Raw genomic sequence first — 27524 nt, 5'->3', positions numbered from 1 at the left:
TGAATAGTATATATGTATATATGTATGTATAGATGGATAAATAATTTTATCTCACTCTGGCTCTCTTTTTCTATTTCTTTCTCTATCTCAAAATTATACACATAACTGAATTTATTCTTCATATATCCTTGATTGATTTGTATTTCCCAATGATCTCAGAAAATTAATCAGTTTCACAATAGATTTATGTGCTATATGATTCCAGAGGATCCCAAACAACAAAATAATGTAATCCTGAGACCATCATTTCTGAATCCAACGTAATTTTGTAATTAGAACAGCACTTAGGATGAAAGAATGATAATGCCTCTCCACATTGTTAACAGATGCATGGAGAGTAACTTAACTGATTAGAACCACCACCACCTCCCCAAGTCTCCAGGCACATTTCTGTTTCTCACAGACACAAGCATACACGTGCCCTCTACATGCCCTGCTAGGTCTGTACTCCTTTGCTAGATCATTGCATATTAATTTTATAGTAGCTATGTTCCTTCCTGTGAAAGTTCTAAAATAAAGGGGAAAAAAGATATCAAAGGCAAATATAATTTAGAATTTTACATGCTTGGAGGAGAAAATCGTGCATAGCGTAGCATGCAATTTAGGGGAACGAGAATTGATTAGCAAGCCCACATATACTTTAAAGCAGTGCTTGAATCATTTAACACATAACACTGCAAAGAAACATTGACTCCCGGGCGCTTCATATAATTAGTTAGCTGCGCTGACAAGACTTCAAAGTTGAAGTGACAAGAGATCTGTGTGAAGTTTATTCTAGAATTTTAACTTTGTGACACAAAAATGTTCTATTTAAGGAAGATTCTTAGGAATTAAAGCCCTTCCTAACTTTATCCTTTGCAAACAATGGCATTTTGTACATGGACTTCTCTTTCAGGGCGACAGAAGTATATGCATTTATTTAGTGTGTCTATACACCTGAGGCAAAATCATTGCTGACTAAAGTTATTCATTGATCTAGTATCGCTCAGGATATTTACATTTACCCTTCCTAAAATGTAGCAGGAATTTACCTCATACATGTAAATACTAGTGTTCAGGAGGAAAGAAGGAAAATGGCCAATGGTTACCTGAACACAACCACCCCTCAGTCGCCTATCACCATGATGAGCAATCGTACGCTTGAAATGTATAACTCTTTACTCTTGATATTATTTGACTTGCTCAGTAATTATTTACTTAAATCTTAATTTGTGTTGCTTTTTTCATTTAAAAAATACCTTTATTGTTTAAAGTATTATAGATGTCCCCTTGGGTGTTTCTTTTTTCCCATTGATCCCCTCCACCCTGTACCCGCCCCTCCCAGGCCTTCACCACACTATTGACTGTATTCATGGACTATGCATATATACGTATAAGTTCCCTGATTAATCTCTCTTAAATCTTAATTTGAATATACTTATTTGACCTTTACATGCCCTCTCTGTGTCATTGGATATTTTGGAGTTTCACATGTTAGCTCACATATACATGCTTGAATGCAAACCTTATTTGCACTTTGTATCCCCTGATATTGGCCAATGATATCACTTAATGCAATTATCTTTTGAGAGCAGATAAACAAATAAAAGATAGAAACCTTTACACTCAGAAGACTCAAATTTAGTGCTTTCAGGCAGAATCTATCAACTTCAATTTGTACTTTCATTTGTATTCCATGCCGTACATTCACTTGGAAACAAAGTGCATGTATAAGTCATTTGGCTTTATAAAGGGAAAGACTTTAGCCCTATAGAATACCTTAATGTTAAATTAAATGCTATCGGTTGGACTTAGACCTCTCTTTTTTTGTATTTGAGTGAAAAAGGAAAAAATAAACAAACAAGAAGCTAAATGTCTGTGGAGAAAGAGTATGTCTTTTATTTTCAGAGAGTAGAAATTAAAACTGGCAATCTGAAAGAATAATGAATCCCAGCCACGCATGTACCCAATGCCCTTGTGTTGACTTGAAAAGCAAGAGTACCACTCCTTTGTCTCTGTTCTAGCTGAGTGCCTGGGAAGATAGACACGTTCTAATGCCTGTGTGACAATTGAAGAAAGGATTTTCTGAAGTGCTGTCTTTTAAATTAAACACCATGTTTCTGGGTTGAAATCAATATTTTCTGGGTTGTTTTTATTAGTTAGTCTGCTACATCCTTGTTCTTGTCTGTTAAATTGGCACATGGTGAAGGGGGCAGCTTTGGAACCAAGCGTTCTGTTATGCAGGACCATCGCCCCCCCCCCACACACACCTGTCCAAATGCCAAGAATGTGTACCACTCAGCGGGCAGGATGGATGGAGCTCCTTGGTTCAAATAGTACTTGAAGAAATGTGATTAGATCAGGCTCTGAGGGAAGTACTGTGCAGGCATTAATTTACTCGAATGTGGCATTTCAAGTTCACAGACTAGGGTAAATCACCCCCAACTCACTCACCTAGTTTTCCAGTTGCTTTTTAAACCTCCTGAGGAGAAAGATTTTGGAGACACTAGTGATTAGTGCCACTCTACCTTATGCCCAACTCTCCAGGTAAAACTTTTGGAAGGTTTTGAAGTGTATAAATAATGAACTAGGCCTTATTGTCAATCCTCTCCATGACTTATTTTTCCAAGCTATCATGTAAATCTTTCCTACTTTTGTTAAAGCGAAACTTGAAATTATACTTTTATAATAAAAATGTGAAAAACGTCTTAAAAGAGGACAGTCACTTTAAAAAATAATTGGGGTGTGTTGAATTAACATGTTTTTGTAGTGGTTTTAAATTTTTCCGTTGATGTTTAAAATGTATCTTATAGCTATGGGCCTTAAATCCCCAAATATCTCAAAGATATAATTTATCCTTCCATCACGTCAATGAATTGTCTGATTTCTTATATATCATGATGAAGTTTAAAAATATATTACTTATAGAATGTAGTGTCCTGGAATTGTGTGCAGTTTCTCTGTTTGCTGGCTGTCAGCCAGGAGCTGGGCTTCCCTCCTGGAGGCCACACATCTTGCTTCGCAGGTTTTCCAAGTCTCCTGCCTCCAGAAGCACTGGGTTGAGTTCCTCTCATGATTCAAATCCTCCAATATCCTCTTCTGCCATAGCTGGAAAAAGGTTAGCTGCTTTTAATAGCTCCTGTGATTACATTGCCTATTACATTGTCCAGATGCCTGCATAATCCAGAAGGATCCTCCTATTTTAAGGTTAATAGGTTGATAACCACCATTACATCTGTGAACCCCTTTTGTCATGTAGCATATTCACAGGCTGCAGGATTTAGGGAGTGAACATCTCTGGAGAGGGGGTCATTTGTCTGTCTTCTGCACTGTACCAATCATTGAATCTCTCTAAGCCTCTGTTTTTCTTCTTTAAGGGAATATTTAGAGGAAACACCACATAGGATTTTGGTGGAGGTAAAAGATATATTGAAAATCATTTAGGAAGAACCCTAGCACAAATTTGCCATTTAATAACAACCACCATATCATAATTTTTAAATACCATTAATGTTCTCCTGATTTGTTTGATGTTTTTAAGGTAGATTAAAACACATTGCAACAGATGAAGAAAGAAAATAAGAGAGTTGAAAATACATGGCATGGAAATTGTATATTCAATATTAGAAATGGAAAACTATACATTTTACTAGATATTTAGAGATAGTAGAAGGGCGCTTGAAAAAATGTCAACAGAGGATAAAATATGGATAAGTAATACTAGTTATTGTCCCAAAATACAGGAGCTCAAACAGTATACATTTTATTTTTCTCTCCTATCAGAGTTCAAACATTGGCAGATACTAAGACATCTAGTGATAATAGGTTCCTTAAAACTTCCATGCCTGCAACCCTTTCCATCAGATGGTTGCCCCTCATGATCAGCTTGATGCTGTCACTTATTGGCCAAAATGTAGTCGTGCGCTTATGTGTAGCTGGAAGGGCTAGCTCTAACTGGAGGTTATGTCCTTTGCTAAAACTTGGGATGGGAACTTCTATTAATAAAGGAAGAATAGATTAAATGAGAAAAAGAACCACTTCTGCCACAGGAAGTGATTTAATAATATAGAAACCTGATCATGACTTTGAAGGGAAAGAAAGAAAAAAAGCATCGTTTTAATATATTACCGTTTAAACAGTATCAGCCTTCAAAATGTATGCTCTTCTTCAATCCACAGCAATCTCCCTTATCTTATTTTACCCATTGCAGGAGATGCCTACACAGTTAATTTTGACATATCTGTTTTTTGAAAGCCATTGCTATCAGGTCATACAAGAAATGTAAAAGGAGCCAAATACATAGTGATTGAAGATGATATGACTTTGGGTGGTGGGTACACAATGCAATATACAGACCATGTACCATAGAAATGTACATTGAAACTTACATGATCCTATTAACCAGTGTCACCCCAATACATTTAAATAAAAAAGAAATCAAGAAAATATCTTCACTCCCTATTGTTATCTTCATCAAACTGAAATCTTACTGCCAGTATCAGGATAAAAAGATTTATTATGGCACATTTAAAAAATTTATCTCAATGTATACTCTCTAGGTAGATCAGTCAACTCATTTTTCCATCCCTTTGCAACTCTAAATGGTTGACGTCAAGAACTGAGTTTTGGAGAGTTAAAGTTAAAGTAGAAAATTACTTTTAGGCAACTCAGAATGTCTAGTGCTGAATGAAAGGAGTCAAGTCAAAATCAATAGAGGAATTCTGACATTGAAATACCCAGGAAATAGCAAGCAAACTGCAAATCCAGAAGATTAATGGCTGAGGTGAATTTGGAGATTGAGACAATATTTCAGAGCTGGATAGATAACAGTTTGTGTGAAACTAAGTTAAAAACAGATAATTGTGCTGTGTTGTATTGAGGGTAGAAACCAGGCTTGAGTATTTACATCTCCATGTATGGGACAAAGGCCTATAATACAGATGTAGAAGCTCATTGCAGATGAACAGATAACAGCTTTTCCCCTTCCTCCCTCCCTCCCTCCCTCCCTCCCTCCCTCCCTTTCTTCCTGCCTTTGAAAGACAGTCAGTTAAGAGCAAAGACAGACCAGTGGAAGCAAGAGCAAGTAAGTGGAAGGTGAAAAGATAGGGGAGTGGAACTTGAGCCTGGGAAAGAAGCATGGCAGGGACAAGGCTCAAGTGAAGAGGGCATCAGAGAGGGCAGTGGAGGTGGATCAGGTTGGTAACACGGGTTACATGTGCGGGATTGAGCAAACACAGAAAGGTTGCATGCAGCATTTAGCCAGTTCCCCACAGGATAACAGCTTGCAAAACAATGTCATAAACAGGATATTGACAATGATACAGTCAAGATACAGAACACTTTCATCACCACAGGTTTCCCTTCTTGCCCTTTTGAAATCACACCCTCTCTCACTTTAATCTTTTGTCTGTTAAGAATGTTATTTAGAGAACCACTTACTGGTGACCCTCTGAGATTGTTTTTTTCACTCAGTGTAATTCCTTGGAGATTCACTTAAAAAAATATATATATATGTCAATCAATAGTTTCTTCTTTTTTATTACTGAGTAGTATTCCACAGTGTGAATATACCACAGTTTATTTAATTATTCACCCACTGAACAGCATCTGGGTTGTTTACATTTTGGGGTATTATGAATAAAGTTACTATGAAAATCTGTGCACAAATTTTTGTGTTACATAAGTTTCACTTATCTGGGATAAATGTCCAAACAGTTCAATTACTGGGTGATATGGCAGATATATGTTTTGTTTCATAAGAAACTGCCAAACTGCTTTATAGAGTGAGTGTGACATTTTACAATTTTTCTAGTAATGTGTGAGTTATTCAGTTTCTCTGGATCCTCTCCTGCTTTGGTGTTGTAACTATGTTTTTATCTAAAATCTGTGTATCAGTGTAGTGATTGCTGTGAAGTTATATTTCATTATGCATTTTTTAAATATATTTTTATTGATTTCAGAGAGGAAAGAAGAGGGAGAGAGAGATAGAAACATCAATGATGAGAGAGAATCATTGATTGGCTACCTCCTGCACACACACCCTCCCCCCCCCCCCCCAACTGGGAATCAAGCCCGCAAACTGGGCATGTGCCCTTGACTAGAATTGAACCTGGGACCCTTCCGTCCGCAGGCTGAGCTCTATCCACCGAGCCAAACTGGCCAGGGCTCATTATATGTTAATTTGCACTTCCCTGATGCCTAATGATGTTGAACATCATCCTTTCATGGGTCTATTTTTTTATCCATACACCTACTTCAGCAAAATATCTATACATTTTCCAATTGGAATGTATGTATTTTTTTTATTTACTATTGTTTTGAGAGTTCTTTATATATTCCAGAAACTAGTCCTTTGTTGGATATATGGTTTGCAAATATGGAATCCATCTCTGTAGCTTGTCTTTTTATCCTCTTAACAGGGTCTCTAATGGAGCAAATTTTTAAATTATTTTAATCTTTATTGTTGAAACTATTACATATGCCCCCTTCTTTCCTCCCCGCCATTAATCCCTTCTAACCCCAAATTTTTAAATTTTAATGAGGTACCATTTGTTCTTAATTTTGTGGATCATGCTGTTGTTATCAAATCTAAGAATACTATGCAAAGCCCTACATATCAAATATTTTATTTAATTTCTCTTTAAAAGTTTTATAATTTTGCATTGTACATTGAAATCTATGATGCATTTGAATTAATTTTTGAATAAGATGTAAATTTAGGTTAATTTTCTTTTCTGTGTGTGTGTGTGTGTGTTGCCTATAAATATTTTATTGCTCCAATGCATTCATTCCCTTTTTTGACTGAATTCCTGTTATACCTTGGTAAAAAAAATCAATTATACATATTTGTGTTTCTTTCTAAAGTCTCTATTCTTTTACATTGTTTGGGGTGACTGTCAGACAATATCATAATATCTTAATTAATGTAGCTATAAAGTAGGCCGTAATATTGGGTAAAGAGAATCCTTTAAACTTATTCATTTTTAATATTGGTGTTTCTCTTCTAGAGCCTTTGCTTTTACATATAAATTTCATAATGTATATTTCTATGTTTAAATTCTTGATTGGATTTTGATAGAAATTGCATTAAACCTACACTTAATTTTAGGATAATTGACATCTTTTCTATAATTGAGTCTTCCAGTTATGAAAATGTTATGTCTCTTAATTTTTTTTAGGTTTTAAATTATTTCATGAAAATTTTTGTCACTTTCAGCATACACATTCTGTACATATTTTGATAACTTTTCACTTCCTTCCAAGTACTTATAATTAGTATAGTTGTTTTTCTTTTATTTTCTGTATGTTCATTGTTAACATATAACATTTGATTGATCTTTTTCATGTATTGATCTTATATTCTTGTATCATATGACTTTATTGAACTCAGTATTTATAGAAAATTGTGCAGATTTAGGAGATTTCTTATGTAAATAATCATGTCATATGCAAATAGAGATGATTTTATTTCTTCTTTTAAGCCTTATGATAGTGGCTACAGATTCCAATATTATTTGAATACGAATAGTGCAATGGAGAAAAGAGATATTTTTCAAGCAAATATTTTGAAAAAACTAAGATGCTCAGATCTTCTGAGGTTCTGGCCAATCTATTCCAAGATTAAGGATTCTTTACGTTGTTTTCTTATAAATAATATTTAGCATTACTTATATGGGTTTTGTGATAGAATAAATATATAAGCCATCAAAAGTCATGAACTTGCCACAGAACATATAGAGTCTAATTACTTTTATATTGCTCGTGAATCAAATAAAAATTCAATCAAGGAAAAGTACTAATTATTACTTCAAAGTTACATAAATAGTTGCACATTTCAGAGGTCATGATGAAAAGTGGCATTCTTTAAATAACAAAAGTGTCCATCAAAATTGTTGAAAAATAATAGAAAAATGTACAAAATGAAGTTATAAGCTAAATAAATAAATAAATGGTATATATATATATATATATACACACATATATATATCAATACTTTTTCATTATTATAGATTTAATCCCCAATTTGTAAAGTAATGACTAATTAACAATTATATTTTGTCACTGTTACGATGAAAGATGCTAAGAAAAAGTTTTAAATTTTGGCCCACTAAAACTAGCTATAAGAGATTTATTCAACAAAATAAGTTCTGGACCATGATAACCTGTCACTGAATATAAATACAAATATAAATATATTTAGTTTCATGACAATCTAGCTGTGTGTTTTTATTGTTTTGTTGTTGTTGTTATTTCCTCACCCAAGGATATTTTTCCATTGATTTTTAGAGAGAGTGGCAGGGAGAGAGGGAGGGGAAGAGAGAAGTGAGAGAAAGAAACATGGATGTGAGAGAGACCCATTTATTGTTTGCTTCCCCCACTTGCCCCTACAGGGGAAGGGGATGGAACCTGCAACTCAGGTATGTGCCCTTGACCAAGAATTGATCCTGCAGCCCTTCAATACACAGCCAATGCTCTCACCACTGACGATCACTGGCCAGGGCACAGTCTAGCTGTTTTGAAGGGTCAGATGGGAAAGGAGTAGAGTTTGGAGAGGAACAGACTAGGGCCCAGGGGTCCTCAAACTTTTTAAACAGGGGGCCAGTTCACTGTCCCTCAGACCGTTGGAGGGCCAGACTATAGTTTAAAAAAAACTATGAACAAATTCCTAAGCACACTGCACATATCTTATTTTGAAGTACAAAAACAAAACGGCAAAAACACCCACTTGTGGCCCGCGGGCCTTAGTTTGAGGACGCCTGGTAGGCACTAATTACTGAAGGGCTTCAAAGGGTAGTAGTGATTGTAAGCACTGCCTCTGGCGTTGCGACTCTTCTGCTTTCCAGAAGAGTAATTATGGGCAACTTAATTGGTAGGCTTCAAAGTCACCAGTTCCTCATCTATAAAACAAGGATATAAGAAATATCATTTAATTAATTTGAACTGAATCATGTAAAAGCCTGATATCTGACACATAGTAAGTGGTCAATAAATGTAGGAAATAATTATTGTTATTATAACCATTATAAAGACTTTAATGTTATGTTTTAATAAAACAACATTCTTCCTCTTGTAGCACTTATTGTAAAGCCTTCTAAATTTAATTTTTTATTTATCATTTATCTCGCATATACACATAATAATATACAATATAATATGGAACATTTTATGTAATACTGAATAGTATTCAATCCAATGTAGATCTTTTAGAGGTATTGAAGTGAAAAATGATATAAGGTCACAAGAAGGGAAATTAAAACAAAAATTAAATGTAGAAAAATGTATTATATATTAAATTTTAGAGCAATAAAGTAAAGCATCACAACTATCAAAATAAGAACATTAATAACATATAGGCATAACTTTTGCTATTGACAAACCAGTCATTTACATTAATTTGTTTACTCCTCACTACTTAAGGTGATGTGTATTATTGTCTTCATTTTGCAAACTGAGTCTCAAGGTTAAGTGATTTGCACAGAATGCCAGCTCTGAATAGCAGGCCATTTTGCAAACTGAGTCTCAAGGTTAAGTGATTTGCACAGAATGTCAGCTCTGAATAACCAAGTCTCATTTCTGCTTTATCTGCGTCGATACATGCATGTGTCTGTAATACATTCAGATCCCGAATAAGAATTTCTATAACAAGAAGTAGAGCTCCTGGGATCTGATTTATTTAGTAGCGAGGTCATTATTTCAAGCAGATTTATTTAGTAGTCTGGAAAAAGTTCGAGGTGAAGAGGAACGAGCATACTTAAATGCTATCTTTCTGACTTTCTCCACTAAATCACAGAGAGCTCCCGGAATAACCTCTCTGTCTTCATGTAGCTATGTAAATTGAAAGCTTAAGATATGCCTAACGATGTCAAGGGAAAAGATTGAGATGAATAATTGATGTTATAATCACTTTGGAGAAACAGTAATATAATCTTGGTCTGTAATTTTAAAGGCCTATTGAAATTTGAGGAAGAACAAATTTTAGTTTTAAATCCACTGTGTATTCATTCATCAGGCTGACCTTTATCTTCAAAAGGATTGTCTAAAGTATGTCAAAATGAATTTTATTTCTAATTTCACTGTGGAGTTTTCTGTGTGTGCTTTACATAAGTGGATAAATTCTGTGTTCATATAAATCAGGGGTGGGGAACCTTTTTTCTGCCAAGGGCCATTTGAATATTGATAACATCATTCGCAGGCCATACAGTATTATCAACTTAAAAATTAGCCTGCCATATTTGGTCAGACATTTAATTAACTCACCTTATGAACCAGACCAACTGATTTTGCAGGCCTTCTATGGTCCAAGGGCTGGATGTTCCCTACCCTTGATATAAGTTATAACCAGGACAATCTTTAATCTATAATAATAAAAGCATAATATGCTAATTAGGCCAGACAGCTGATCAACCTTTCCTTTCCGGGGCTGCAAGGGCTGAGGCAAACCTCCATGGCTGTGAGGGCCGAGCCCCTTGCAAGAATTTCGTGCATCAGGCCTCTAGTTTCACTATAAAGGTAGAGAGGGGAGAAGAGAGATAAGAAAGAAGAAAGGGAAAAGATATTTGCAAGTTTGAATGGGTTGCCTACATTTTCCAATTACTAATTAATTGCATTAATTTCTATTGCTGCTATGATAGTAATTACCACAATCTTAGTGGCTCAGAGACAACAAAAATGTATTATCCTCAGTTCTGGAGGTTAGAAGTCTGAAAAGGTTCTCACTGGGCTAAAATCAAGTGTCTGCTGGGCTGTGCTCTTTCCTAGGAGAATCCATTGTCCTGCCTTTTGGGGTGGGGCCAGGATAGGAAGAGAATCATTCTGCTACCACATTAAGTATGATTGATTAATTTCATCAAACATTTTTACTCGCTAAATTGAGAGTTCCTGGAAGATTGGAAAAGTAAACAAAGGTTTCCTAATTTCTTGAATTCAGAATTGGCAGTGAGAAAAAGCACACAAAACTAGACATAAGCACATTTGTACTAAGAGCATAATTAGTTTATACTTTTTTCTAACTCTGGGTCATCTAAATGCTAAATACTTTTGGACAAGCTAGCGATGCCCTGTGTGCTTTCATTTCATCAACTGTAAAATGGGGACATTATTTTTTAAATTGGTCTCAGTTTTATAGTGAAAATTATGCTTTTTGAAATGATTTTTCAGTGCTTAATACATGACTGAATTAGTGTAACTGTTCAAAAAATGCCAGCCATGATTATCATTATCTCTAGGAGGAAGGGGGAGTAGAAGGAATAGTGCTATCTCTCTTCCTTGGTTAGTTTCTGACCTCCTCACAAGGTTAATCTAAGAATCAGTCATATTATGTGTGAGAGAAGACTATACAAATGACTTGAAATTAGGGCCAAGTATTTTTCTTTTCAAAATGTGGCCAACGCAAAAAGAGAATTTCCCAACTACCTCTCATAATTGTCCAACTGAAAGGCATGAGGCTGGTGCATGTATTCATTAGTTCGCTGCCTCATTGGTTGAAGGTTTTCTCAGGGGTGCTAACTCCCTGGCAAGGCATTTCAGCGGTGATTCTTGGGTGCTGCTTGTGCTGAGCATGCTTTCTGGGGCTCTGAGAAGCAGAGAGAGGCTCAGCATGTGCTTGAAATGGAATGTTGTGCATATGAGTCTGAGGTGTCCACATCTGTGCCTGAAACCAGATATGAGCCAAGGAAATTTTCCCATTTTATTAAGAAAAGAAAATATATTCATTTTGATTATGGCTCTGGACATGAGCTATGAATCCTGTGACATGGAAAGAAAGATGGTTAAGGATAATGTTATTGTAATACTAGAGGCCCAGTGCACAGATTTGTGCACATTGAAAGGAAATTAATTAGAAGAAATATTTTAATATCATTATTTGCCCTTTCTCTATAATAGAAGTATCAACCAAATGCATGATCAACAATGACAAATTGAAACACAGGCATGCGATTGGCACCAGCGAGGGCTTTGTATGTATTGCGCATGCGCAAGTCAACTTAGCCTCTTATAGATATAGAATAAACTTGCTTTATTAGACCTGCTTTCTGATTTAGCTAAACTTTTTCCAGCCCAGTGAAGCACCCCACCTTCTCTTTCAGGTAATTGTCAGCAACACAGCAGTAAATATCAACACGAAGCAGATTATTATTATAGATCATGCAGGGAGAACAAAGGGTAAAATATTTAACTGCCGCAGTGTTTGACTATATTCTGCGCAGTGAGAAAACCTGAAATCATTTTCAAGTTCCACCATTTATTACTTCTTTTCAGTCAGGTCATTTCTAAACTTTCTAAATCTCCATTTTCCTGCTAATGAGAAGAAAATAGGATTCTACCAAGTCTCTTATCTACCTACTCCAGGACTTCTGTGAGGATCAAATGAGATGAGGCACATGAAATGCTTCATAGACATTTGGTTAAAGTGTAAAATGTTTGCACCTGGCTATGAAGCAAGTCATGTTCCTGGGCTGAAGGAACTCCAAGGAGGCTAGTCGCTAGGGAGAAGAAACTGGGCATTGCTATATGACGTCATTACCTGGCACCCACGGTGAACCACTTCTGGGCTGGGCTGGGCTGTGGGCTGCATTTTGCACCATGGGTTCTTGGCAGTGTTGGCTGCGATTTGGTGGGGTGTCACTCTGGGGTTGTGGTGGGGCCTGTGTCCCAATTGTGGGAAGCCAAATGTTGCTTTGTTGGCTCCAGGTCTGCAGTGCCATTTATTTGTAAATGATCAGTGCACGTCACAGCAGCTCCTGCGTTGAGCATATGTCCCTGGTGGTCAGAGTGTGTCATAGTGACCAGTCAGACAGTTGCATGGACACTTAGCATTTTAGCCTTTTATATACATACTAGAGGCCCAGTGCACGAAATTCATGCACGGGGGTGTGTGTCCCTCAGCCCAGCCTACACCCTCTCCAATCTGGGACCCCTAGAGGGATGTCTGACTGCCCGTTTAGGCCTGATCCCAGTGGGCAGTCAGACATTCCTCTCACAATTCAGGACTGCTGGCTCCAAACTGCTCACCTGCCTGCCTGCCTGATTGCCCCTAACCGTTTCTGCCTGCCAACCTGATCACCCCCTAACCACTCCCCTGCCAGCCTGATTGATGGCTAGCTGCTCACCTGCCGGCCCGATTGCCCCTAACTGCCCTCCCCTGCTGGCCTGGTTGCCCCCACAACTGCCCTCCCCTGCAGGCCTGGGTCCCCCCCCTACTGTCCTCCCCTGCAGGCCTGGTTGTCCCCATCTGCCCTCCTCTGCCAGCCCGGTCACCCCTAACTGCCCTCCCCTGCAGGCCTGATTGCCCCCAACTGTTCTCCCTTGCAGGCCTGGTCCCTCCCAACTTCCCTCCCCTGCTGGCCTGTTTGCCCACAACTGCCCTCCCATGCCAGCCATCTTGTGGCAGCCATCTTGTGTCCACGTGAGGGTGGCCATCTTGTGTGTTGGAATGATGGTCAATTTGCATATTACCTCTTTATTAGATAGGTAGATAAATGGTGTCAATACTTCAATATCAGCTACAATACTCATTTGTAGGATCAGTTTCTTATTTAACCTGCAAGCCTTTAACATCACTACTTTCCCCATATACCAATACAAAGCCCATATGAACTTTGCAAATAACTTACGTTTCACTGCATGGCCTTTTTAAAATTTATAATTGAGAATCAAGTGAATTATTATTTGGTTATTGTTGATAATTATCCTGGTGGTTTGGTTCTTAAAACAAATGGATCAGAATAAGCTTTCAGTAACCAATCTATTTACTCATCACTCCTTTACTGTTCAGGGATGAGCAAAAGGAGGTTTACAGTTGTGAGTACATGAAACAGTTTATTCTTGTATTATTATTTGTGAATTATTGTATTTATTTGTATTAAAACTGTAAGCCTACTTTTCCTCACTATTTTTAACAGGTAAAATAGTTATCATGGAATCTCACCTTTAAAACTATCTTCAATGTTAATTACTCTACTTTTCAACCACGTTTGCATCATCTTTATTTTATCTTTGTAATATCGTCAGTCATTCTCTCTTTCAACTCTTGGTAACCGAAATCTCATAACCTCTCAAGACAATCTGATTTTATCTTTAGATAAGATTAACTTAAAAAGTCACTTTATCTCTAAAGTAGATAATAAAATATTTTATTTAAGATGACATCTCTTTGAGATACTGCAACATTTGAAGAAGAATTGTGTATGCTTTGTTCAGGTACCTGGCTCATTTTTTAGTAAAAGCTCTTTTATGTGTTAAAATAGAAAATTTTAAGATAAGATAATGTTTCAAGCAATAACTTTGGGTTTCTAATAGGGATGAAGGAGAAAAAAAAAAGAGACTAAAAACAAGGGGAGAGAAAAATAAAGGTGACTATAATTGCAAAGAAGGCTGCCAAATGGCATTTTGATGAGCTAATATTTTATGAGACTCTTTAACAACATAGATATTTATGCATATATTAATATTAATTTTTAATTTATGCCATTTAGAAGTGTCTGGTAATATTTATATGGCTAAAAATATTGTTAAACCACAATAGTTTATTAATTCTCTATTATGGGACATTTGGTTTATATCTAATAAACCTAAACAGAGCTTTCATCAACTTCTTTGTAGTTACTAACTTTTTGTGCACATAAATATTAACCCCGTTAGGATAATTTCCTTGAAATTGAATTATTTGTACAAAGTATAAGGACCCCAGAAAAAATTTATTATTTTGCCCTCTCATAAGAAGTAAATGAAAATTCCCATGTTGCTGAACCACCACAGATCACTAAGTCTTTAAATTGACTTTACACATATCAGTAATGCTAAACAATCATGAAGTACACATTATAGTGTAGTGTATAGTATGTAGATATATGTAGATAGACGATGATGATGATAGATAGATAGATAGATAGATATGATAGATATGATAGGTATAGATAGTAATCTCTTAAAAAAATCTTACACAGTCCTATGAGGAGAAGAGAACTCATAGATTTTAATTTTACATATAAGAAAATTAAGATTTCAAATATCTAAATGACTTATTCATTGCCACATTGCTAGTAAGACAAAAAGTTGACCTGGAACTCAATTTTTCTATGATATCATGAGTCCTCTCTGTTACTCTAATAGAAAAACTATAGATTTTCTGATACTTGTGTAGTGAACTGAAGAAGTAAATATTTCTGCACAATAATTTAAATAGGAAACTTTAAATTTCAAATTTTGAGCCTGAATTCTATTTTCTTATTTATGTAGGATTTTAGTCACCTTGACAACAGTGAAAAAACAAAATATTTATATTTTGAAATAAGATGGAAATTTGGTAAAACATACATGTCATTTTAATACAGCTATCTTAAACTGTTGACTACTTCTAAAAATGTTATTTTTGTTCGATGAAAAATGACCTTTTTATACATTTCACACTACTTTAAAATTGAAGTAGCTTTCAAAACTCCCACTAATGGCACCTAAAGTGAAAGATGGTGAACATCACTTTATCTCAGCCATGAAGGTGATACAAACCAGCATGACAGGTTGACTTTTCTAACATCCTGGACTCTAGAAAAGATTAGAATGAAATTAAATGTTGTTGTTTTTGTTTTGTTTTTTGTTTTGTTTATTTGTAATGCCAGAATTTGTAGTGATGCAGAGCTCTTGTGTTTTTTGTTTGTCTTGTCTGTTTTTAATTATCATATTGGCTATCCAAGTCTCTTTTTCTGTGAATTGCCTATTCACATTTTTGGTCCTTTTAAAAAATGAGTTGTTTGTGGTTTTCTTATTGATTTTCAGGAGTTTCTTATATTTTATTGGTGGTATTTGTTTGTCAGTTATATTTGCTGTAGACTATGTGTACATACTTGGTTTTGGATTTTAACCTTGCTAATGGTGCCTTTTATTGTTAAGAAAAATGTTATATTAATAGTCAAATGTATCAATTGTTTTCTCAAAGCTTTGTATATTTATCTTAAGAATTTATTCTTACCTTTTCGTAAGAAATATGGTTTTGATATTAAAGTCTCTGTAAAACCAGAGTGTTTAACTTATTACCACATTATGAGTTTTAATTTGCTTTATTTTGATTACTAATAAATTGAGGTGTTTTTTTAGGTGGTTATTGGCTACTCATAGTCCTTTTGTGAGGTGTCTCTTAAAGTTCTTAATTATTTTTTGTTTTGTTTATCTTTTTCTTATTGCTTTTAAGAGTTCTTTGTATATTAGAAAATCAGTCTTTGTAAGTTTTATGTGTTACAAATATCTTCTCCAAGGTCAAAGTTTTGCCTTTTAACTTATGTTATCCTTTGTTGAGCAAAAATTCTTGATTTCTGTATATAAAATTTGTCATTTTTTTACTATATGAGAACTCCTCTAATTTGAAGTCAACAAGGTATTCTTCTATATTGTCTTTCACATATTTATAATTTTACCCATCACAGTTTTAAGCCATCTGAAATTGATATTTGTATAGTGGTAAATAAAATTTGATTTTTCCCATCATTTATTGTTTGCCATTTATATTCAGTAGTGACTGTCATAAATCCAGGATATAAAACTGTTGGTCTGTTTCTGGGGCCTTCTTTTACTCTATTGGTCTATTTCACTAACTCTAGTTCACAGCCACACTAGGATTTTATAAGTTTTGTTATCTGGTAGGGGAAATCTGCCCACTTGGAATTTTGAAAGGATTCAAAATTGCCTTATTATTCTTGGTCCAGTACTCTTCTCTATAGATTTAGAATCTGTTTGTCAGTTTCAATGAAAATATTATTGATTACCTGGGATTGCATTAATCTAAATTTTCAGAAAATTAACAATTTTAGGTTATATCTTATTTATGATCACATTATACTCCCATTATATTTAAAATTTCTTTAATGTCTTTAATTAAAATTAATAAATCAATCTAGAAAGGACACATAACTTTTATTAAATTTAAGTCAAAGCAATTCTCTTACTAATTTTATTAAATTATCTGTAAGTTCTTTTAGGTTCTCTATGAAGAAAACCATATAAAAATGGAAAGCATGAGGATTTTGTTACTACTTCCCTAATAAATTTTTTTTTTTCATATCTCTACATTTTTCTTTCCCTTACTACCACATAGTAAGACAACAACTATAGTTGAGAGTTGAATTGAAGTAGTAATTCTAGTCACAAGGTAAACCATACAGAACCTTTGTACTGTTGCTGTTCTTAAGTGAAATGTTTTAACACATCACCAATACTTTGAGGATGTTGTAGGTTTTGTTGTAGATGATATGTATTGGTGGGAAGAAATTCACTTTCATTCCTACTTTTCTAAAAGGTGATCATTATTGATGCTATTGTTAATTTTTTCATGTTTTTTAGTAAATAAATATAAGTGAAAATAAATTGTTAACAAATGAAGAGTTTTTTACCCTAAAAATTAGAGAGATAAATGTTAGTAAAATCCAAGCTACCTGAAACTTAAAAAAATATAAGCAAGAAGGGACTATGCTTCATTTCTAATACTGATCAATTTAAGACTTATTTTCTTTATTAGTTACAAATGATTTACTTTTGAAATATACTTCATCACTGGAGAAAATAGATTTTTTCCTAATGCATTTTCAATATGATCACCAAGTATCTTTCCCATTATCTCTTTTAATCTTCTGAAACCTTCACAAATGGGCGAGACAACACGAATTGGCATCATCTGAGGGTAAATTCCTAGGGATGCTTTTATAATCATGAAAAATGTTGACTGAAAAGTAAAAGCAGATTTTGAAATATTTTCTTTTTGGAAATCTTGGCAGCTTATTCTCCAGTCTCAAATAAACAATATGGTGGGTTTTTGTTTTCCATCAAAGAGAACAATTTAACAACATTGTTTTTCACATTTTGCTAGAAATATTAACATTGGATAGGCTTATAATAACAGTTTCAATAAATTCACATTATCCCCCCAGGATATTTATAAGTTGATTTGTGTTAAAGTATGAAACAAAGAAATATCTTAGGAAACTGAAACAACATGTTTGGCATATAAATTATAAAATATAATAATTTTAAATTATTCTTCTTGTATTAATTTTTCACTCCCATTCTTTCTTTTATTTACTGATCCTCAGCTTTGTATCAGAATCAAGAAATAGCACTAAATGTACAACATTGATTAAGACAAAATCCTCGAGTTCAAGGAACTCATATTTACCAAATATGTGTTTAAAGCATATAGCAAAGCTTTCTCATGTCAGATTGTGATAAATGCTGTACCAGTAATTTTCAAGGAGCTGGAGAAGCTGGACTGAGGGAGGAAGGGCAGTAAGGGCACATAGTATGTTTCACAGAGGAAATAATCTAGAATCTGATCCTGAAGAAAGAGTAGAGATTACCATCCAAAGGGAGGAGGGGTGAGGCGTATGCATGGAAGAAGTAATACTCAAGACAACCCCTTAAACATTTCAAAATCTGTAAGAGTTGTATTGTCACTGAAGTATAACATGCATATAGCTGCTAAGGGGTAAGTCCTACCAAGGAATTTGTACTTAACTTCTATAGACAATTGGATACTTGAAGTATTTCTAGTGAGAATTACACAGTCAGGTTTGTGTTTTGGAACATTATGTGGCATTGATATGTAGGAATAATTAAAAGAAAATAAAAGTGATATTGAATTTGTGGAAAGAGGTAAACCAATAAGGAATTTGAATAAGAAAGAGCATCTCAGTATACTTCTCCAGTTTCTGAATTGAGTGTGTTGGGATGTGAATGTATCATTACTCAAACAAGGATCAGAAACAAGAGAAAACAGCTTTCAAAGACAAGGGCCTTAAAATATTGACCCTTATCAATATTTATTAATTATCTCACCTATGTAAGACACCATGTTGTTCACAAGAATTCAGTGGAATACAAGGGCTATGACTTTGATTTTTTTTTTTCCTTTTTGGGGAGTAACACATAATTTTAACTGTAAATTTCAGAACAGATATGATAGGTTCCAAATGAGTGTTACAGGTAGTAAAGCCTAAATATGCTCAGAAAATGAATGGATTACTGTTACTTTAGCAGGTGGCAAACCTAGTAAAGAGAGTTCATAGATGAGAAAAGGAAAAGGAATCTAAGTAGATGGATGGGGTCAGATTGCAGAAGTCTTGAATACTGAGCAAAAGCAGGATCCAGGTATAATTATAGCTTTTTGTCCAGATGAGGCTCAATCTAGCAATGTGTAGGTTGTATTTTGCAAAGTTAGCTGGAAGCCAGAAGACCATTTAGATTATTAAAATAACACAAGGAGAAGACTTCTTTTCTTTTAAAAGATAATGATGCTTTCAGAATTCAGAGGAACTCATTTTAATGGAGTAAAAGAAATGACAGTTAATAATTTACTTTTGCCAATATGATTACTCCATTCCTTCCCCCAAATAATTTTCTATAGATATGTAAGGGAAATCTCATTTCCACTTGTATTTAAGGAGAATTGAGAGAGTTATAGTATACATGCTTTGACATGTTGAAAAAAATCATGTAACTGTGAGTTAGAAATTGAAGTACCTTAGAGATCACATTATTCAGAGCTTAATTTTACAAATAACATCCAGAGGGCTTTAAATACTTGTCAAAGATCAAAGAATAAACTAGAAGCAGATCCGGGAATAGAATGAAAGTGTTCCCTGTCCAATCTTTGACTTTACCAATTTAAATTTAGGGCAAAAGAGATTTTAAATTAAGGAAAAAGAAAACAGAGTGTGAAACCTTCCAAAGAATTTGAAATACTCAGTAGCAAAGATTCAAATTTGAAAATAAGGAATAAATAGGAATCCGTCTGGCCCTTGAGAACTAGATGAATTTACCCTTGAACCTAATCTGTTCTCTAGTGCAGGAATTTAAAATGCTGCCTAAGACTCCATTGTCATGGCCAGAGAGCAGTGGACATAAAGGCTCATGTTCTCTTAACCCCCTTAGCCTCCTGGGCTTGGATTCCTCTCCTGTTGTCTTTTCTGTTCTGTATTGATCTGTATGTAAAGCTTAATCCCTTCTTTGCCCCACTTCAAACAAACAAAAACACCTCAAAAATGTAATTGATCATGGTAGATTTTATTGAAAACCTGAAGTCAGGAGGGGTTCTCATTTGGCAAATATCAAAACACAAAGCTTAAAAATAGAATTTAGATATTTCTCTTTTGTAATATACTAGAGGCCCGGTGCATGAAATTTGTACATTCGGGGGGGCTCCCTCAGCCTGGCCTGTGCCCTCTTGCTGTCCAGGAGCCCTTGGGGGATGTCCCACTGATGGCTTAGGTCCGCTTCTCTCGGGGAGCAGGCCTAAGCCATCAATCGGACATCTTAGCACTCCTGCCACCACTGCTGCTCTCACCAGCCATGAGCCCGGCTTCTGGCTGAGTGGCGCTCCCCCTGTGGGAGTGCACTGACCACCAGGGGGCAGCTATTGCATCAAGTGTCTGCCCCCTGGTGGTCAGTGCACATCATAGCGACCTGTCATTCTGTAGTTCCTTTGGTCGATTTGCATATTAGCCTTTTATTATATAGGATTTTATTTTGCTGATTTCAGAGAGGGAAGAAAAGGGAGAGAGAGAAACATCAATGAAGAGAGAGAATTATTGCTCGGCTACCTCCTGCATGCCCCCTTGTGGGGATCCAGCCAGTAACCCCGGCATGTGCCCTGACCAGGAATTGAACTGTAACCTCCTGGTTCATAGGTCAAGGTTCAACCACTGAACTATGCTGGCAGGGTCAATTCTACTCCTCTCTAGCTTTCTTTTCCAAAGGGGAAGACACCCCAGTCTTTCTTGGTTTCTTTAGTGCCCTGCCTTCTTGGCTTGTCTCTTTTTTCTTCTTCACTCTAGCACTCCAGAACAGCAAGCATCCTGTGCCAGGCCTTCACCTCCCCTTTCAAGCCCTTTGTGACAGCATATATGAGGCCCTAGTGAAGGCTGAAGACGCTCCCTTCCTAGGCAGTATTCTACCACTATGTTCTTCATCTGACTTCCACACAATGAAAACAGTCACTTATTCAGTAACATCAGATAGACATATTAATGAATGTCTATATTATGCCAGATAAAATGCTAGGAAATACAACTACAGAGTGAAAAAGGCCCCTGATATCAAAAAGAATAATAAAAAAGATTTATAATTTATTAAGCGACTTTCAATTTAATGTACCAAAGAATTTGTATGCATTCAATAACACAGGATCAAACTTGAAGAGAATGAATAAATAGAATTTTTTTTTTTTTTTTGCTCCTTCGATCTAGATGTATTTGCTCTGGACTCAGCCCTATCCCAGGGTGGGAATTTAAAATGCTATCTAAGGTTAATTGAATTTTGATTATTTAAAGTCTTCTAACAATCTTATAGATTGGATTTGGGAGGTAGTGTGACTAATAATTACTCAAATTTCTCCCCTTAAGTTCTTAGAGCTAATTGCTATGTTGGAATTTTTACCAATTCAATCAAGATTTCACATTGAAAAGATAAATAGTTCAAGGAATGGTGTCCTGTTCAACCCTTCCCTTAACTCTTGCTTTTAGTTTTAAAAGGAAAGTAAAACCTTGGTAGAGTTCAGGATTGTTTCACCTACTTCAGTTATTGATATGATGCATTTCTATTATATCTACACAGAGAACAAATCAGCCTAACACACAGAAAAGTCAGAGCATATTTTCTCAATATTTTCAACATTAGGATAGAGCTCGATTAGAAGTGAGATTGTGCCAAATACAGCATTTTATTTAGAAAAAGGCTCACTGAGTGCTCAGAGCTTATTTGAGCATTGACTGATCTTATCTAACGCCTGAGCAGCTGCATCGGGGAATTCCTCAATTTACTGAATAGCATTTTGTTTAATAAAATGCATTTTCTATTTGACATTTAAGAATCTCTTTACAGTGTCTTAATTTCAGATTTCAAAATTCAGCATGAGGCTATGACATTTTGGGAATAGAGTGACCCACGTTGGGCCATTACCTCTGCACACACAATGTGTAGATCTTCTGTGGCTGACTTTTATAAAAGGGGGGAAATAAGAAATACTGAATCCTTACAATGAACCAGGGTACATTTACATCCTACTTAAGAAAAATCTAATTAAACTGTAGGTTGGCATTACTATTTTAATTTTTGTCTGAGGAAATGGAGGTTTGGAGATATTAAATAACTTCTCAAGGTCACTTAGGGAGGAATGAAGAAGCTCGGGTTGCTTTCTATGTCTACTTATGTCAAAGTGAACAGTGTACACATATGAAAACCTGAAGGCAGGGATTCTAGCCTCGTCAATGAGGCATTTTATTTCTCTGACAAGATCTTTCTCATTATTCAGCTGTACACAATGTATTATCTACTTATGTTAAAAAGTTCTGTGAGAAAAAAATGAGATGATTTATGTAAAACTAATATTTAAAAGCATAGTGGTATCCTCGCTTGGCTTCTATGTGTATTACTGATCCTAAGTCTCCCACACAAGGCCAATATCATAAAATTGTGTCTGAAATATACTGCAGTAGAATTCATGAAGCTGATGGCTGGAGAGATGCTGCATTTCACAGAACTTTCTTCTTTTCAGTTACTGTAAAGTTAAGGAAGAACCTGGGAATATCAAATGTTTTTTTTATTTCCATTTCTTATGCTGCCTGTTTTGAGGCAAATGACTTCCCTGAGGATGTATGGATGCCAACAGGTTCATAATGAGTAGCTTAGAGGATAGCGTTTACAGTATATATAGCCACATAAGGAAGGATGTGTACATTTAATTTTAATAAATTGTTTTCATTTTTTGTGGAGTGATATTTTATGTTGAGCACTTGTAACATCCTAGCTTATGCCTTAAACTGTCTTTAAATATAAAGTAGAAGCACATTCTGTATATACTCTTTCTTCCTTCTAGCAAAACATTCTATGCCATCCTTATTCTTTTATTTTGAAACCAAAAATTATCATATGAATGAGATCCAGGACTTTTTGACCCTGAAGTTTGCTGGGCTCGTTTTTTTCCTGATTATTACAACAGTTAACAGTCTATGTTTTCCCTAAGTCTCATAACATCAATTTCACTGTAAGGTATCTGAAATATTCTTTATCATCTAATGTTTAATTAGTCAATAAGTTTAAATACATAATAGTAAATGTCTATACTCTTTTCTTTTTGTCCTTTCTTTCTCTCTTCCTTTGTTTTCCATGGTTTCTATAGCTTACAATGTGAGATTCATCGCACATACTTTCTTTTTCTAAAGTGAGAATAAGTCAGATCTGTACTCTTTGTACCAAATGAATGTTGACTAATGACTGAGTTAATTTTTAATTTCATATAAGCAACAAATTATTTCAGGATAAGTATATTCTCTTCAAAGATTGGGTATTTATTCTAAAAATGATTTAAATTTTACCTAAAATTAAAATTTAATTGGGTGGCCTATATTTTTCATTGCTAAGTCTGTGTCCTATTAATAGTCAGACATTTCCCAATCTGTGGGATATGTATCTTTTTACTTTTGAGTTTGTTGTGTGCCTGGCTCAGATGGCTTTTATCTCCTTCACTGATTTCCTAAAATTATCATTGCTGCTTATTAATTTGGGTCCCTTTGGCTCCTTCTGGGACAAAAACGAAAAAGATGAGAGTAATTTTCTCATTATCTGGAGGCCTGAACTTAGCTAATTATTTTTCATTTTATTCACTTTTCAATTTAGCCCTGTATGTGGTATGATTATACATTTATTTCCTCAAGAATTATTTTTTAAATCATTAATAATGTTCTATATTGATACTTGGAATTGAGAGCTCTATCAGTTTTTATCCTCCTTGGTAAGTTACACTTTTGATAGCATTCTGCTCTCCCTTTCATGGATATATTCTGTACTAAATTACTACATGTGTCATTCTGTATTTGAAAAGCAACATGGCTACTGTTCGTTAGGTATATTTCTGCTATCTCATCTTGGAAGTTTATAACATTTGAACTTTATACATGCGTCCTTTTGGAAGTTATATTTTATTTTTTAAATGCCAAAGGAGCCTCCCCTTGAGATATGCAAATTTATATCTTGGAATGTTGTTTCAAATGCCACCCCCCACCACAATCACAAAATTAAAATTTTATCTAAAATTTTCACTTTATTTTCAAAGACCCATCTCTAAGAATTTTTTTCTCACAGAAATAAATATCTTACAATATATCAAAAGAACAAATTCCTTAAAGAAATCATTTTTGTAATAGTTGCCCATATAATAGTGTACACCCTATAGAACCTCTTTTTTGGGGGAAAAGCACACTGAAAGCCAGTAAGAATTCAAAAATGCCAATAGATTTTTAGCTCATAAATGAAAACCTATAATCTTAGAAATCTACTACAGCAGACCCTTATACATTTACCCTTAGAACCATAATATAGATGAAACCATAGTGTAGTCTCTGAAAACACTTTCCTCTCCTTTTGTGATTTAAGATCAAGGTCTGCATTGCTGTTCCATGTGGAGGAGTCATCCGGTGATTTTAGTATATTTCCTTATATAACCATTTATATTCAAGGCATCTAAAAATTAGCTGTAATTTCCTAGTGGCAGCTTCTTCTTCGGTTATTGAATCAATACATTTATATTGTTCTTCACAATAAGCAGAAGCAGCTTCATTTAGTAAGTTTAAAATTTGCATTTTTCAATGGCATTGTATTATTAAGCTAGTGTTGATGCTGTTGATGGAGGAGGCATAGCATTCTTACACAAAGATATTTGAAGAATATTAAACCAAAAGAAGATAACCTTTATTCTGCAAGAAATGATATAAAACATTTATGTGAAGTTACAAAAGAAAAGAAGAGGGTTTTTTCCCCCTCATTTTCTTTTAAAAATGTGTTCTGCATTTAATTTTTGAAAAGGAAAACCATTCTATTTAGCTCAGTTGAATTATGGAAAAGCTCTGAGAACCCGGAAAATCAAATGGAGTCAATAAATGAAAGCTTCAATTGTTAGAGTGCAAGACCTCTTCAGATAACTATGACCCCATAAGAAGTCAACTCTAATAAAACGAATTCAAGCAATTCATGGTCTTAGATGGAGCCTTGCTTCCAGCGAGGTCAAAGGAAGGTGCCAGTTCTTTGCAGTTTGATGATCACTCTCATCAAAGGTGGGAGCACTACGTGGGAGAAATGCTCAAGGCCCAATAAGTCCGATCTATGCCTTTAAATATTTAATAATATACTATACTGGAGCTCTTCCCGTTTTCATCCACGCTCTGCTGTTTGTAAAAAGACAGAACTGTATATTGTTGAGACAAAAGAAACTTAGATAGATAGGAGTGGGACCAGGGGAGGAGGAAGTGAAACTGGGAACCCAAGGAGGCAGAGATACTAAGGCACCCCAACTGGGTGGGGAAGGAAGGGTGCACTGAGAGGCATGAATGTATGAATGTTGCTAAGACAGACAACTTGCAGATAACCAATCACAGGTAGTAAGGCAATCCCAAGGATGTTGCTAAGGCAAAATTCTTTGAAAAGACCAATGAGGAGCTAGCATGGCTGTCTCCACCCCCTAAATTAAAGGACATGCTTATGCTCAATGAATTCTGGTGGGGGAGCACATTCCTGTGCACAGGTGGCTTATGGCCATGTGGACCTCAACACATGGACTAATAGACTTTAATTAGTTTGGATGTTAAAATACTCCTGACTATAACATAGAAAGGAAGCTCTGGTCACTAGTCTGTTCCTGGAATCCCTCGACTTCATTCGATTTCGCAAAACAACGAACTCGGACTCAAACCCCACATTTTGGTTTCATTATGACTTATTCTTCCCTCAAATTCACTTACCTGGGAAATAAAAGAGGGGAAGAAGATGGGTCTTTGTTCTTTGGTAAAAGGGTAATAATTCTAACTCAGTCTGAACTTCAATAAATAAGATCATCTTAAAAGCGGTCAATACAGGCACATTTAGCTTTGTCCTCCAGCCCTATGCTACCTTGAACTCTTTTTCCAGTTTTCTCTTAATTTCTGTATTCCTGTTTCCTGTTGTCCCATGTGTGGAAGCATATTCGATCCATAAAAATAGAACTTAAAAACAGTGTATCTGTCCACTTGCTTGTATTGATATGGGATTCATGTTGCCCTTAGGCACTGAAGGAGCAGTATTTGGGCATTCAGTCGAGACACCTCACATCAGAGCAGAACCTTCCCAAGACCTCAGGTAAGTCCTGGCTCTTACAACTGTATCATTGTTTTCACCACTGTTGATCATCCTCGATATATAAAGAACTAAAACAGAAAATATCCTACATACCTGTATGAAGAATTGACATTTACTGCTACATGGTAAATAGTCAAGTATTGGATGAAGGATAAGAAAATATGTCTTTTGTTCTAAAAATAACCATCTGGATATTGTTTCCAAATAAATATACAATGAATATATATATATATTAGGAGTGTGAAAAAATAAAGGAAAAGGCAGTTTTAGCATAGTTAGGAGGAGCACAAAGAATAATAGGCTTGCTGGAAAATCTGTGCTAGACGATGAAATAAACTATGGTACATAGGCTTAAAGATTAGGGAAGCAGAGATTAGGAGAAAGCTATTAAAGGTCAGGGAGTGTTATGTAAAGGAAATAACAAAAACAAATACAGATAATAATTAGGGAAAGGCAGAACTTAATTGTCCTATGATGGACTCATCAATCTGATATTTCCAGTGGAATAAGCTGCTTCCTGTTTTTAAAAAGCACAGTTACATGTAAAAGCTCTCTCTACCAAGAAGATTGTGAGATGACAGTATTATAGGAAATTCTCCCTGGAGTAATCATGGCAACTGTTTATTAAAGTTAAAATAGTAAAAAACAGAAATGGATCCATGGATGTTCTCAATTCAATAAGTGAGTTAAGCTTTAGGAATAAAATATATTTTATGTAATTTATTGTGGTGATCATTTTACACTATCCTATCTAATAAAGAGGGAATATGCAAATTGACCATCACATCATCACAAAGATGGCAGTGCCCACAGCCACAAGATGGTGGCACCCAGTCCCCTCAGCCCCGCCAGACTCCCCCAGTCCTTTCAGCCCTGCTGGGGGTGGGGGTGGCAGGCGCATGGTGCGGCCGGACCTGCCCTCAGCCCCCCACCTGCCCAGGGTGGGCCCGTGGCACAGGCAAGCCTCGGATGGCAGCTGCCCAGCCGCCCAGGGCCGCCCGAGGCTCAGGTAACCAGGGCCAGCTGAGGCTTTCACTGCTGGCAGTGGCAGCAGCAGAGGTGTGATGGGGCATCGCCTTCCCCTGATCGCCAGGTCACATCCTGCCCCTGAGGGCTCCCGGACTGTGAGAGGGGGCAGGCTGGGCTGAGGGATCCCCCTCCAGTGCATGAATTTTCATGCACCGGGCCTCTAGTATACATATAATATATACATATTACACCCCTTATACTAATACAATACTATGTGTTGTTTAAAAAAATACTTTACATAATTAATATTGGATGAGTAAATTACATCCTAAAATGCATTTGCTGAGGTATTTTTATAAAATATCAACATGAAATACTGCCATTTGGGACAATATAGATGGACCTTGAGAATATCACGCTAAGCGAAATAA

General features: G+C 35.6%; 1 protein-coding gene across 1 annotated transcript in view; it reads left to right on the top strand.

Annotated features, from left to right (window-relative positions):
- The window catches only part of SGCZ (sarcoglycan zeta), a 196889-nt gene that overhangs the window by 149741 nt on the left and 19624 nt on the right, over nt 1–27524 (top strand). The window contains exon 5 of the mRNA XM_054720323.1: nt 26052–26124. Coding sequence (XP_054576298.1) covers nt 26052–26124 — 73 coding nt within the window. The remainder of the gene's footprint in view (nt 1–26051; nt 26125–27524) is intronic.

Source organism: Eptesicus fuscus, chromosome 8, assembly GCF_027574615.1.
Source record: "Eptesicus fuscus isolate TK198812 chromosome 8, DD_ASM_mEF_20220401, whole genome shotgun sequence".
In the NCBI taxonomy this organism is placed as follows: Eukaryota; Metazoa; Chordata; class Mammalia; order Chiroptera; family Vespertilionidae; genus Eptesicus; species Eptesicus fuscus.
The sequence above is the reverse complement of the archived record's forward strand: the minus strand, read 5'-3'. Positions and strand labels throughout refer to the sequence as shown.